Genomic DNA, 13,903 nt, shown 5'->3' on the forward strand with positions numbered 1-13,903 from the left:
GAGGGACCCCTCCTGTGCATGAATTCGTGCACTGGGCCTCTAGTGAGACAATAACACAAAGATTATAAAGAAACAGCACAGGTAACAAATACTATTGTGTAAAATCCATAGATATTAAGAGAAGAGAGATCCATCTGATTCCAAGATCAAGACCAGACAGGATTTCAGCAACTAAATATGTACTAGTAGAAAGAGATATTCTAGATAATAGGAATCACATTAAGTAAAGAGTTGAATTGTTCAAGTTGGCTTCAGGTTAAGATATATGAATGTATGAGAGAGAATGGTAGAAAGATAGGTTAGGACCTGAAGTTGGAGGTCTTTGAATGTCAGAATAAAAGATGAAAAGCTTAGCTGCTCTTAAGCTTCCTTAAACAAACAAGCAAAAATGATCATATATTAAGTAGTAAAATTAAATACATCAACTAATTGCTTATACTTGGTCTATATATGATTCATATTAAAGTTGTTTTCCTGTTAATAAAATATCCTTAATAAGGACTGTGAAGACTTGCAAAAAGGAAACAGTTTCAGTTTTAGTTAGTGAAAACTGTGCAACTGAACATTAATTTTGATAAAGTATGGTATTTGAAAAATATTGTATATGAATTCTTAAGTATATAATAGCATCAAGCTCCACGATAATAGTAGGCAGTCTTTGTTTATTAAACATGTTATTAAAATAACTTCAGACTGTTTTAAAAATTAAAATATGGATTGCAGAATAATTTTATATAATATTTAGAGATTATTTTATCTTTACTAAAGGAATATTTAGTAAACATTTGCTTGTGAGCTGTCCTGAATCACTTTGAGAAAAACCATTAGTCCAGTTGTTCTGCATACAACGCTTTAAAAGTTACAAAATTGTGAAACCATTAAAATGTTGTTTTGCTTAATGTGCCACTGCATTTGAAAGGTTATCTCATATTACCATATATCAGTACTTTAAAATTGAGTAGTTTTAAGCAATTTGATAGTGTGCTTATGGGTTACTTTGCCCTCTTAGCCTTGATACAGTATATCACTGGATATATTTTAAGTACTTTTTGTGAATATTCTGATGTAGTATGTCATACTAAAAACTTAATTTTTATCTAGTCAAACCTATCTATCTTTTTCTTCACTTGTTTCTGTCTTTGATACAGAACCCAGTTTTCTCTAGTACCTTTTTTAGTTTTTAACATTGGATCTCATCTGCTATGTAGCACTGTCTCCTCATTTCAGAGCTGATATAGTCTGCTTCCTTAGTTTGTTTTCTTTTGGTGATTTAATAGGAAAGGGGAGTTTTTATCCAGATAAAATTTACTCTGGTTTAAAATGAAGAACCAGATACAGATTATAGGAAGGCTGAATTGTTTTGTAAACTGGAACAATTGACATTATCACCGCCAATCAAGGTTATTGTGTTTTGTTTTGTTTTGTTTTTTTTAGTCTCTGTCTTAAAGACAAGGTGTTATTAGGAAAAAATACAGGTCTGAGGAGAAGAGTAGAAATAGTAATGATAAGTATAATAGGGCTTGGCCTTCCAGGATGCCTTCTGGAGACCACAGGGCACAGTGATTGGTTTCCTACTGCGCGCACCAGTCTGCACACTCTACATCATATACACTTTCTCTGACAGAAATTCTGTTTATAGTCTCTGAGCTCTGCCAATCAGCAGGGTGAAGGAGTCTTTTCAAAGGTAGTTAAATGCACACTGCCTTAAACTTAGTAGGTGCTTAATAAATAGTTGCTGAATGGAATGCTCAAAACATTCTTCCCTGGCCTGGGTCTTTTATGACAAGCACTATGTAAAATGATGTCAGAAGGAATTTTTTTCCACTAAATTTTCAGTTTAATAGTATTTTCAAAATGTTATATAACTCATAATTCGCTTGTAATTTTTTTCAATTTTATTCTTTAAATTAACAGAATAAAATAGACTTTTCGGGTGTTATCAGTTGTAGGAGTTTCAACACATTTATAATTTATGTAACCAAAACCACAATCAGGATACAAAATAATTTCATCACCCCCCAAAAAGAAAATCTCTTTCCTGCTGCTTTATAGTCACTGCCTCTTCATATTCCCAATCCCTGGCAACTACTGACCTGTTTTCAGCTGCTATAGTTTTGCCTTTTTCACCATGTAATATAAATGGAATCGTTCAGTATAACCTCTTTCACATTGGCCATTTTCTCTTAGCATAATACCCTTGAGATCTATCCAAGTTGTTGCGTGTATCAATAGTTCTTTTTTTTATTGCTAAGTAGTATTCTGTGGTATGGGATGCCCCAAAGTTTGTTATTTTTCACATTATTTCTCACTTGTTAAAGCAGATATTGCTTGTTTTTATTGGAATTTTGAATTGTCTAGTGACATAGATGGTTTTGAAGGAAACTTTTTCTTATTTTTTTGGTTGGATAAAATGTAAAACTAAGTATAGTAAAAAGCAGAACAAAGAGTAAATTCACTTTTACTTACTAAGTAAGAGTGATGGCTAACTCTTCTCTGAATGAAGTCAAGAATTTGTATGGCTGTATTTTCCCAGAACTATAAGGCAATTGTTAAAGAAAATTTTAACTACATAGTCTCATTTTTCTAGAATACTTCAGGAATTATATTTATTAAATATTCTGGGTATCTGTTAAGTAGCCTGTACATTTACATAGGTTGGCCAGTTTCCCAATAATTAGAATTCAGTAAAATTCACTTAGTGAAATGCAGTGTAATATAATTTTATCAGTTTCAGATGCTTTAGGAACTATCACAGATCTAAATATGAATCGTCTTTTGCTAGATTACTTAGGATTAAATACTATCCTATATGTAGGAGAAAAGAATGGTTATATGTATGAGTTTCTGGCTATTTATATTATAGAAAATACTTTTATTATCTATAGTAGATGTCACAGTTAATACCTGAATGCTACCTAACACAGACATCCAGGACCCTCCTCCCCCCATAAAAGGCTTATAAATTAAAAAATTAAGATCTTTGAATTTTAACCTTGTGGCAGGAGGAGTCATTGAAGTTTTTGAATTGAGGAGTGGCTTGATCAAAGAGTGTTTTTAGAGATGTGACAGTGATAGATGGTAGACTAATGCCAGGGGGAGCAACTAGGCATCAGGGCAGACTGTACAGCCTGAGTAAGGTGATGACAGTGAGATCCAAAATGAAAGGACAAAGCAAGAGCTATTTTGAATGAAGAAATTACATTTCTCACTAACTGAAAAGATAAGATATTAAACTGTGGAGTCACCCAAGAAGGTTCTGAGACTGGAAAAATAGTGGTAGAAATAGAGGATTAAGTTTCTTAGGGAGAATGAAATTGGAAATGAGGCAGTTGAATATGGTGTTATTGGTCATTGATGATCTGGACAAAAAACAGTGTACACAAAAAGAGGGGACTGAAAACTAACTTAAAAGTAAATCTTTTGCCTTGAAATTTTCAGGATATTGGATTGATGCATGTTTGTTTTAATTTTCTAACCTTATCTTGAAGAAGGGACACAGGTCCTCACAAATCTTCATATGTTGATCTTTATTCTTCACCGTAAATAGTCAGTGGCAACTGAACTCTAACCAATGAATTTATTTTTATTTTTTGCTATAAGCATCAGAGTGTTCTATTTTTAGATAAGAGCATGTGTTATATAGAAAATGATGTAAAAGTAAAATTTCCTGGAGTATCAGTAGACATCCTCTAACACCCACTTTTAAAGTGGGTTTTTAAGATTTTTAACAGTAGATGTAATAATTCCATTTCTATTTCACCTTATATTGGATTTATTTATTATGTTTCACCATTCTTCTATAATATCATTGATTTACTGAAAATTTGTGCATCCTTAGGATATCTCTAATGTCACCATTTTTAAAATGTTTCATTTTTGGAACCTCTTTCTAGATCTATGCTTTTATGTTCATTCCTCTTCATTGCAAATGGTGAAAAGCAATATAATTTACTAAAAAGACTAACATGTTGTAGTAATGATTTCAAGCCTTCTTTTCAACTCTCTTAAGCCATGGTCTTAGATAAAGTAGTATATAGTTTATTTAATGTTTCAATTGACAAGTACACAATTTTCTTCATGGTAAATTTGTGAGGTTTATGGATCAAAATTCATTTTCTATATGTTTTCTTAAGAACAGTAGGTAAGAATTTGTAATTGGGGGTTATAAATTTTACTTAGAGTTATTTAGAACATATCAACAAAATAGGGTAAAATTTCGTGGAACCTAAGGGAATAATTCATTCAACATTAAAGCCTAAAAATCTTAGGAAAATGGAATAGGTAATAACATTTTTTAAAAATCTGGTATATATTTGTTTTCATTTTATCTGTTACAGTGTTGAAGACTAGTCATATGATCACTAAAGAATATCTTATTCTTGAAAATGGGATAGCTCTACTTTAAATAAAATAGTGTATTAGTGAGCAAGAAGTGTTTTAGCTATTATGTGTGTATGTTGCCTAGATCTTAGAGTTATGAGATTTAGGCCTTTAGTCCTATTTTATTATGTATTTATTTTTGTGATTTTTTTGTAAATGACTCTTTCTGTACCATATTTGCTCTATACCTAAGTTTGAAATATTGGTTTTGACCTTTCAGTCCAAACAGCAACTCTCAAATATTATAAGGTCTTTGATTATTTATAATTCAGGTGAGAAAGCTATATAAAAGCACTTTATAGTTTATAACTACATATATTGACATAAAGTCACATTATTATAATTTCATTATAATACGCCATCTGTATGTTTACCATATATTTTACATTTTAAATATAGGAGCCAAGATACATCCTATATTATGGAGTAATATACCTCAATAACTAAATTAGGTACCAGTTAATGAGATCGAGGACAAGCCTCTCTTCCTTATTTCTACACTGCCACTTGTAACTGACTTGTTTGGTAAACTTAATAATGATGCTTAGCATTGGCACTGTAGGCCATCCTTTATCATTGCTTTCCATAGAGGAATCATAAGAAAAATGAACTCAATAACATTCAATCATATTCTTCTGCAATGTATCAAGACATTAATGCCTCAAAATGCCATATACCAAATATTTTGCCCACACTACTTTTAGATTTAGCTCCTATGTAAAATGTTCCTTTATGGCTCTGACCAGGTTATATGGCATAAAATAAATGTTTAATGTTTTCAGTTTACACTTATTAAACACCACTCTGTGTCAGCCACTGTGCTAAGCCCCAATTCTCCAAATTCAGAAGACGCAGTGTCCAGCTTCAAGGAATTTCCAGGCTATTTATTGGACACACAGACATGGGAACAAGGAGTTATAATATAATATGTGCATTGTTGTAATGGAGGTCTGTGAAGTTGGAGATTCAGAAGTGAGAGTTCTGGCCCTAACCGGTTTGGCTCAGCGGATAGAGCATCGGCCTGCGGACTCAAGGGTCCCAGGTTCGATTCCGGTCAAGGGCATGTACCTTGGTTGCGGGCATAACCCCAGTGGGGAGTGTGCAGGAGGCAGCTGATCGATGTTTCTCTCTCATTGATGTTTCTAACTCTCTATCTCTCTCCCTTCCTCTCTGTAAAAAATCAAATAAAATATATTTTTTTAAAAAAAGAAGTGAGTTCTGGAATGAGTCTGTACAGGAAGGCTAGGTCTAGATCAGGAAGAGCTATGACCAGTATATAAGGGAGTTGAGATTTTATTTTGTCATAAGTACAAGGAAACATTGAAAAATTTTGAAATAGTGAATGATATCAGAATTTTTATGTTGGGAAAAATGAATTGGATATCATAATTAGCAGCAGTAAAACCATAAAACTGCTTTAATCCAGATGAGAAAAATGCATGGCTTGATTTAGGAAGATGGAATGAGAGGAAAGTACATACGTAAAATATATTTCAGAAGAACAATTTAGGACATGGAGATTGGTTGGATGCAGGGATATAAGGAAGGTAGATAAATCTAAGATGGCTCCCATATATTTGGGTTCTATACTGGGATAGATGGTGCTGCCGTTCTTTGAGACAGTGATTGCAGCAAGGTCTGAAATGGAAGTACAGGCTCTTAGTTGGTAGGTGAAGACATAGGCAGGGATGAGATTGTTCAGTTAGAATGTAAAGAGTGAGAAGTAAGGAGGCCAGAATGCGGTCCATGGAAAGGAGAGCAACAGTTTTAGGACAATTGGAGAAAGTATCCTGAAAGAGGACTGAGAAGGAATGGACAAAGAGGCAAGAGAACTTGGAGAGAGCAATGTACACATACTATCGGAAAATGAAAGACAGAGAAGATAGTATAGACAGACTGCAGGGTAACTCAGGTTACATTAAGAAAGCTTGATAATATAGTAACTACATGTGTTGCCTTGGTACTAGACCCTATCAGAACCAGTTGGCTTTTAGGACTAAGTTTTTCCTGTCTCAGTGGCTACTTAATGTTATGGGACTTGACTTCCCTTTGCACATTTGTACTAACCTCATCTCTGCTTTCTCTAATTGGTTATAATTTCTGCTTTGTTGTAATTCCAGCTGGGTTGTAGCCCATTATGGTCTCTCATCTCTTTACTTGATATAATCAAGACCTTCGTTTTTGAGAATTGCCTCATTTTCTTGGTGTTCCTTATTTAAAAATCTAGAGAGAAGTAATATGCTTGGGCTAGTTCATCATTTGTATGAAGACATTTTATAGGTTATTGAAGCTAACTGATTCTATAGCCTAGCCAAACACTTATGAAGTGCCCTAAATAACCTTGAAAACGTATCCACTGTGGATTTCAACTCTCGGATTTGTGTAAAATTCAAATGCCAGTGGATTAAGAAGTGCATTGAAGTTGAGGAAATAATGGTAAAGGGTTTAATTCTGATGGGAATTACAGACTACTGGAGAACTCAAGATTAAGGAAATCAAAGAAAGGTGTTTATTGTTGGCTGCTCTTGTCCCATCTGGGGTGCCATTTATGCCGGGGTTCATGTCCCAGCATCAAGAAGGGTTCAGGAATCTGGAAAAGGTGCTGTGCGTAGATGACATAGAAATCCAGAGACTAATAAAGAGTCCGGAGACTAGATATAATTTTTAAAGGCATTGGGGGTCAGAGGACCTTCAGCTAAAGGAACTGAAGAGTGCATCCTTGTGTAGGACCCTTGCTTTTATTAACATAGTTTGTCCTAAGGCAAGGTGGAGATAATACACTTCAGTGGGTAAGGTTTCAAAGGGTACAGAGTCTATTGTCAGAATGGGGGAATAGCCTACGGCTGTTCAGGTGTTTGGCCAGTAACAGGCAATAACATGTAGATTAAGATGCCCTTTAACTGTCTGGCAGCCACAATCAATTTCCTATTCAGGTTTGGGGAAATGCCTTTAGCCATTTCCAACAGGTGACTATATGTGTGACTCAACCCTGTTGAGTCCCCAAGTTTCATCAACCTTTTGATGAAACTCTTAAAATTATGACATGCTGGAATTGGTCTACGGCAGGTGTTGTTTTTGTTTTATTTTGTTTTTTAAGATGCCAGCAGTTTGAACAGAGTCAATGAATAGGAAAGGGTTAAAATAAAGAGAGCATTTAATTTTTTAAATTGTTGAAGTAGTGTTAAGGTGGCAGTAGATGGAATTCCAGAACACAGGGAGATAGGTTAGCCTTGTATAGGAAGAAATATATCTCTCCTCTGTAGTGGGATTAAAGAAGGAAGGAGGAATGGGATGCAGATAACTTTGGAAATAGGGGAGCCTGCCTGTTAGCACACTTTATTAAATAGTCAACAAAGAGAACTGAGAAGAGGGGTAAGGAATTCCTAATTGCGGATGAAAATCCAAGTAGGAATTTAACCATTTGGAATATGATGAAGTGATTTTTTCCCACTGCAGCACATATATAGATTGAGAAAAGGTGGATTACTGAACTAGTCCAGAGTTGAAATAGACTGGACTTGTGGCTTGGTAGGACTTAATGCTTGTTTTATTTTCTTATTTGTTTGGTTCAACTCATTTTTTTTATTCTGGTCTACCATATTTTTCTTTTGCAGGTCTTGATGACTGTTTGCAACAGTATATTAAGAACTTCGAGAGGGAGAAGATCAGTGGGGACCAGCTGCTTCGCATTACACATCAGGAGCTAGAAGACCTGGGGGTCAGCCGCATTGGCCATCAGGAGCTGATCTTGGAAGCAGTTGACCTTCTGTGTGCACTGGTAAGGACATAAACTGGTGGGAAGGGAAGCTTTACTTTTTGTCATTTTCTTTCCTTTTAAACTTTTTTTTGTTTCCTTTCTTCTTTTCTTATGTTTTTAAAACTAATTTAAGTACTAGTAGAAAGTATTCAAACAACTGGATGTAGTGTTTTCCTCCTTCGTTAAATTTGGTATATTATACAGTGCCAAATTGCAAATTAAAGAGGTTTAGTCTTGGTCCAGTACCTCAGTTGGTTAGAGCATTGTCCCAACATGCAAAGACTGCAGGTTCGATCTCCAGTCAGGACACATACGAGAATCTACCAATGAATGCATAAATAAGTGAAACAATAAATGGATCTCTCTTTCTCTTTTCTCCCTCCTTCCATCTCTCTCCTTGCACACTTTCTCTCTAAAATCAATAAATAAAAATTTTAAATCTCCACAATTAACAAAAAGGAGAGTTACAACTCAGCTAGTGACATTACGTTCAGCTACTTGAAAAAATTAAGTTAAAGCTCACCAAAGGAGTTTTCATAGCATTTAGGATATGCAGTTGTATATAATCAGTTATAAAATCCATTCACTTCTAAAAGTTTTGATATAGCATCACAAATATTAATCCTATTTTAGAAAATTATTCTTCAAACAATAGACTTATTTACATGTTCTTTATGTATGCATCCATAAAAATGGAATATTGTATCTTGTATGGTTACTTTTTGTATGTTAAAAGAGCAATACCTAATTAGATAAGATAAAACAATGTCAAAATAATCCTGCAAAATTCTGTTAGTACATTAGACATTCTGAGAGGAACATAGATTTTTTTCCATGTTACATAAGATGTCAATAACCTGATTGGTTTTAAATTCTTCCACATATTTGTGAGGGGGTAGAACTACAATGAAAAAGAACATGTCTTATAATAATCTGGGATTGAAATTTGGCTACGTAAATTACTGTCATTTGTGAGGAGATAATTTCACCATAGCCTTAGTTATTTTATTTACAATAGAGATAATAACAACTACCTTTTGATGTTGTTGTAAAAAGCAAATTAGATAGTGTTTTTATAGTGCCTAATTCAGCACCTGACACACAGTAGGCATTCAGTAAATAGTAAGTATTATTAAGATGATGATGTTTAATAAGAAATGAGTGGATAATTAAACATAATTTTAAAATCAATTAATACATTCAGCAGTGTGTGTGTGAAATGTAAAATCTAGTTTCTGTTCTCTTGAAAAGCCTAGAGAGTGACATAGAAATAATTAATCACATTACTATAATATAATTACTAAAATAAAGTATGTGCTAAATATTATGGGGGCACAGAAGTGAAAATAACTAGCTTGCCTAAAATAGATGGGTTTATATTGTAAAAGAGATAATATTTATGAAACCTCATAGAATATGAATGAGCATGTGTTTGGTAGATGGAGGAGCAGAGGGAATGGTATTTCAAGTAGATGACATGTACACATGCACACAGAATAAAGAGCTTGCCTGGTGTGTTTGAAAAATGGTAAGGTATTTAGGATGAAAAAAAATCGGTGGGAAACAGTAGCGGAAATTAGGCATGAAAAGATAGGGCCATAATGAACAAAATAGACTGATGAACAAAATAGATCCAGAGACATAGAAGCATGGAACAGACTGATAAATCTCAGAGGGAAGGTGGGGGAGGGTGAGTGGGTGGGAAGAGATCAACCGAAGAACTTGTATGCATATATGTATCACCCATGGACACAGACAATAGGGTGGTGAAGGCCTGGGAGAGGTGGGAGCTGGCTAAAATGGGTCAGTGGGGTGGGGAATATGTAATACTTTCAACAATAATTTAATAAAAAATAAAGTGTGTGTGTGTGGGGGGGGGGGGGTGTGTGTGTGTGTGTGTTCAGGGACTGAAATTGAGGTCTTAACATCATGATAAGAGATCTGTACTTCTTAATGTGAGCATTGGAGAACCATGCAAGAATAATCAAATAATTGTATTTAAAAGGTAACTGATGGTAATGAAAATGATGGAATAGAGTGGGCATAATCTAAAAATGGGAGAATAATTAGGTAATGTTTAAAATAATCTACTCAAGCTATAAGTAGGGCTTGAACCAAGGATGGATGTGCAATAGGAATAGAGAAGAGCTGGTGAATATGAGGGGTAGATAAGATTAAGAAAGGAGTTGAGAAAGCTTCCATCTTTTCTAGCTGCAGAAATAGAGTCGATGATTTTGTAATAATAGACATATGCAATGGCAGCAAGAATAGTTTTAGGTGGGAATATAAATCAAATTTTGAATTTGTTGAATTTGAGACATCTGGGTTATCAGAAAGAGATACTCTTCAGAAATGAACATATTAGTTTGAAGTTGAAAAGTAACTGAATATACAAATTTTGGAGTCTCAAGAATGTAGGGATTGAATCCATAGATAAAGGAGAGGGCCTCTAGAATATAAAAAACAAAGGACACAGCTCCACACTCAGCACTCGGGCTGCGTAGGAAGAAGAGGAAATTGCAGAGAAGGCTTATGAAGTGGTCAGAGAAGCATAAAAACAACCACAAAAGAGTTGTCACAGAAGCAATAGAGAATGCTATTTTCATTAAAGAATATCAATAATGTCATCAAATTTCACAAAAAGTGAATAGGATAAGCAAGGGGGAAAAAAGAGCAGACTGAAAGAAGTTTCTGAAGAAGAGTAGAGTCTGAAACCATATTCATTGAATAGCAACTCCCACTTACATATTTCAGTCTTACCTTAATTGTCATCTCCTCAAAGAGATATTTCCTGATCACTCCACCACCCATGTCTGATCTAAAATTAACCCTCCAATGTTACTCTCTTTCTTAACCATCATGTCATATGTTAATTATATATGTATATGTGTGTTTATCATTTTAATATCTGTTTCTTCATTAGACTGTAAGCTATGTGGGGAAAGTGACTGTTTATTGAACACCTAGCATGTAGCACAAATGCCAGGGAAGAGTGGGTGCTGAATAAATATTTTTTGAAAGTATCGATGAAAGAGTCTTGACACATTTTTTATGTAATTGCTTGGCAATCTTCTTATTTCCTTATTCCTGAGATAAGATAAATTAATTCAGACCAGAACACACATGTACACTCTATCCCTTGTATGAATCAGATCACAAAATCATCTATGAAATAAATGAGTACTTGAGGTAAGGTAAGGGTCCACAGTGCTTTTGCATGCTGGTCTCCAAATCTGTGTCAGAGTGGCCATGAAAGTGCAATAGAGTGGTTTGGAAATGAGCATCTAATCCAGCAGTCTCCTAATTGCCACATCTTCTATAACAGCATTAGTTGGGTGTGTCGGAGTTTGAAGTCCAGGGTGTATGTCTTAGAAGTAGAACTCCATATAAATGAGCCACTCAAGTACTAGGCTCGTACCCTGCCCGTTTAAAGAAGGAAGATAGATTATTGCAGTGTTACCTACAGAGAGTCTAGACCAGGGGTGGGCAAACTTTTTGACTCGAGGGCCACAATGGGTTCTTAAACTGGACCGGAGGGCCGGAACAAAAGCATGGATGGAGTGTTTGTGTGAACTAATATAAATTCAAAGTAAACATCATTACATAAAAGGGTACGGTCTTTTTTTTCAATAGTTTAATCATTTCAAACGGGCCGGATCCGGCCCGCGGGCTGTAGTTTGCCCACGGCTGGTCTAGACCTTTAGGCTTTAGAGTTTGGCTTCCAAACAAGCTCTGCTGACCTTAAATTAACTTAAAAGGATGACATCAGAGACATATGTCCAGACCATTTTGCTATGTGAGCTCTGGAGCTATGGTAAATCCCTTCAAATTCTAAGTTTTAATCCTTCTACAGTTGTGGGTTTAAGCACCATGGTATTACATAATTTTCTTGGGAAAACTTCATTATGTAGTTGACCTGTTCTGGAAGTTAACACAAACACACACACACACACACACACACACACACACACACACACGAGTATCCAGCAATAAATTGCTCTCATTCCCCAGAGAGGTCAAATATTAAACTTCCTTTTCACTGCCTCTTTTTTTTCTTTATTGATGAAGGTATTACATATCCCTCTGAGGTTTGACGGCCTGATCCATGCTTCTCTGTCTCTGGATCTGTTTTTGTTCGTCAGTTTATGTTGTTCATTATCACTGCTTCTTAATGGTTATATATCAGCAAGTTAGAAGTGCAGATATCTTCCAGTTTATGCAACAGATGTTTCCCAGTGAATATAAAGCAAATTACTGAGCAACGAATTCTGATTTACTTCTACATGCCATTATGAAATCAGGAGGTGAGATCCCGCATCAACAAGCTGAGGTGACTAGACCAGAAATTCTGCTATTGTGAATGAGGAACTGTCTTGTCTTTTTGAAATTAATGACTCTGCTGTCTTTTGTACTTTTTCTTACATCAACTGTACTTATTTCTTCTTTCAACACCTATATATTCATGTTCAAACAGTGCTACGGTGGGGGATACAATGACGAAAAAGGCATAATCTGTGCTCATAAGATGTATGCCATCTAGTAAAGAAGACGATAGTCATTGAAAGGTAATATAGATTTAAAGACAATCCCAGGGGAGTGCAGAAGGAAATTATGAACACTGCTAGGGGATCCAGGAAGTGTAGATGGGCTTTGCATTGAGACTTTCAGGATGAGATGTTCACCAGACAAAAAAAAAGTTGGGGGAAATATACCTAGGAAGAAGACTATGGAGTGTTCATAAAGAAATGAGAATTTTTATTTGGCTGGTGCACAGTGGAAAGTGATGGGAAGAAAGGCAACTTATATTTTGTACGACATGATAATTCTTTGCTTAGATTTTTGGTCCTCCAGTATGCTTTCTGTCAGTGCTTAGCACATAGAGGATGTTAAATTAATGTTATCTTACTGAATGAAATTCTCTGCCTTTCTCCAGGGAACTGCCTTTTTTTTCTTGCTTACATACCCTCTGACTGATGTATTTGTTCTAGTATAAGAAGACAGAGTAATTAACAAATTTATTTGCTTCTTTTAAGCTTTGGCATATTTTCATCTGCCTTGTCTTAAAATTATTCCTGATGGGAATAAATGTTTGGCAGCTAATGTTTATGTATCCATGCAGTGTATATTTATTAAGCACCAACTATATTGTTTGTACCATCTTATTCTAGAACGAATTAAGCTGTTCATGGTTTGGAGGTCTATTAACTCTTTCAAGCTGTTATGCTTTTATTTAATACTAGAGGCCCATTGCACGAAGAGATTCGTGCAATAGGCCTTCCCTTCCCCTGGCTGCCGGCACCGGTTTTCCTCCAGCACCTGGGACCCAGGTCTTTGCCCCGGATGGAGCCTTCAGTCTTTGCAGCTCCAGATAGAGCCTTCAGTCTTGGCTCCACCGCTTCACCCCTGCGTATGCAAATTGACTGCCATCTTTGTTGGGTTAATTTGCATACTCTCCTGATTGGCTGGTGAGCGTAGTGGAGGGATGGCCAATTTACATGTTTGTCTATTATTAGGTAGGACGAGAGGCCCGGTGCACAAAAATTTGTGCACTCGGTGGGGGAGGCGGAGTCCCTCAGCACGGCCTGTGCCCTCTCGCAGTCTGGGATTTGGAAGAAGATGAAATGAGGGTGCCCTGGGCCCTGAGAGCAGAGTTGTCAGTGGCTCACCCCGCAAGCATTTGGCAGTTGAGTTCAGAGAGGAAATCGGAGAGGGCAAGGCTCAGTGGGACCTGGGGAGGGGCTGCATAGGGGGGGGGGGAGGGAGGCA

The 13,903-nt window shown here is 35.8% G+C and overlaps 1 protein-coding gene across 6 annotated transcripts in view; it reads left to right on the forward strand.

The window, feature by feature from the left end:
* Window positions 1-13,903, forward strand: part of CNKSR2 (connector enhancer of kinase suppressor of Ras 2) — a 246,582-nt gene that overhangs the window by 37,175 nt on the left and 195,504 nt on the right. For all 6 annotated transcript variants that reach the window (XM_006752987.2, XM_006752988.2, XM_006752989.2 and 3 more), the window contains exon 2: window positions 7,995-8,158. In XM_006752987.2, coding sequence (XP_006753050.1) covers window positions 7,995-8,158 — 164 coding nt within the window. The remainder of the gene's footprint in view (window positions 1-7,994; window positions 8,159-13,903) is intronic.

This window comes from Myotis davidii, unplaced genomic scaffold, assembly GCF_000327345.1.
Source record: "Myotis davidii unplaced genomic scaffold, ASM32734v1 scaffold930, whole genome shotgun sequence".
In the NCBI taxonomy this organism is placed as follows: domain Eukaryota; kingdom Metazoa; phylum Chordata; class Mammalia; order Chiroptera; family Vespertilionidae; genus Myotis; species Myotis davidii.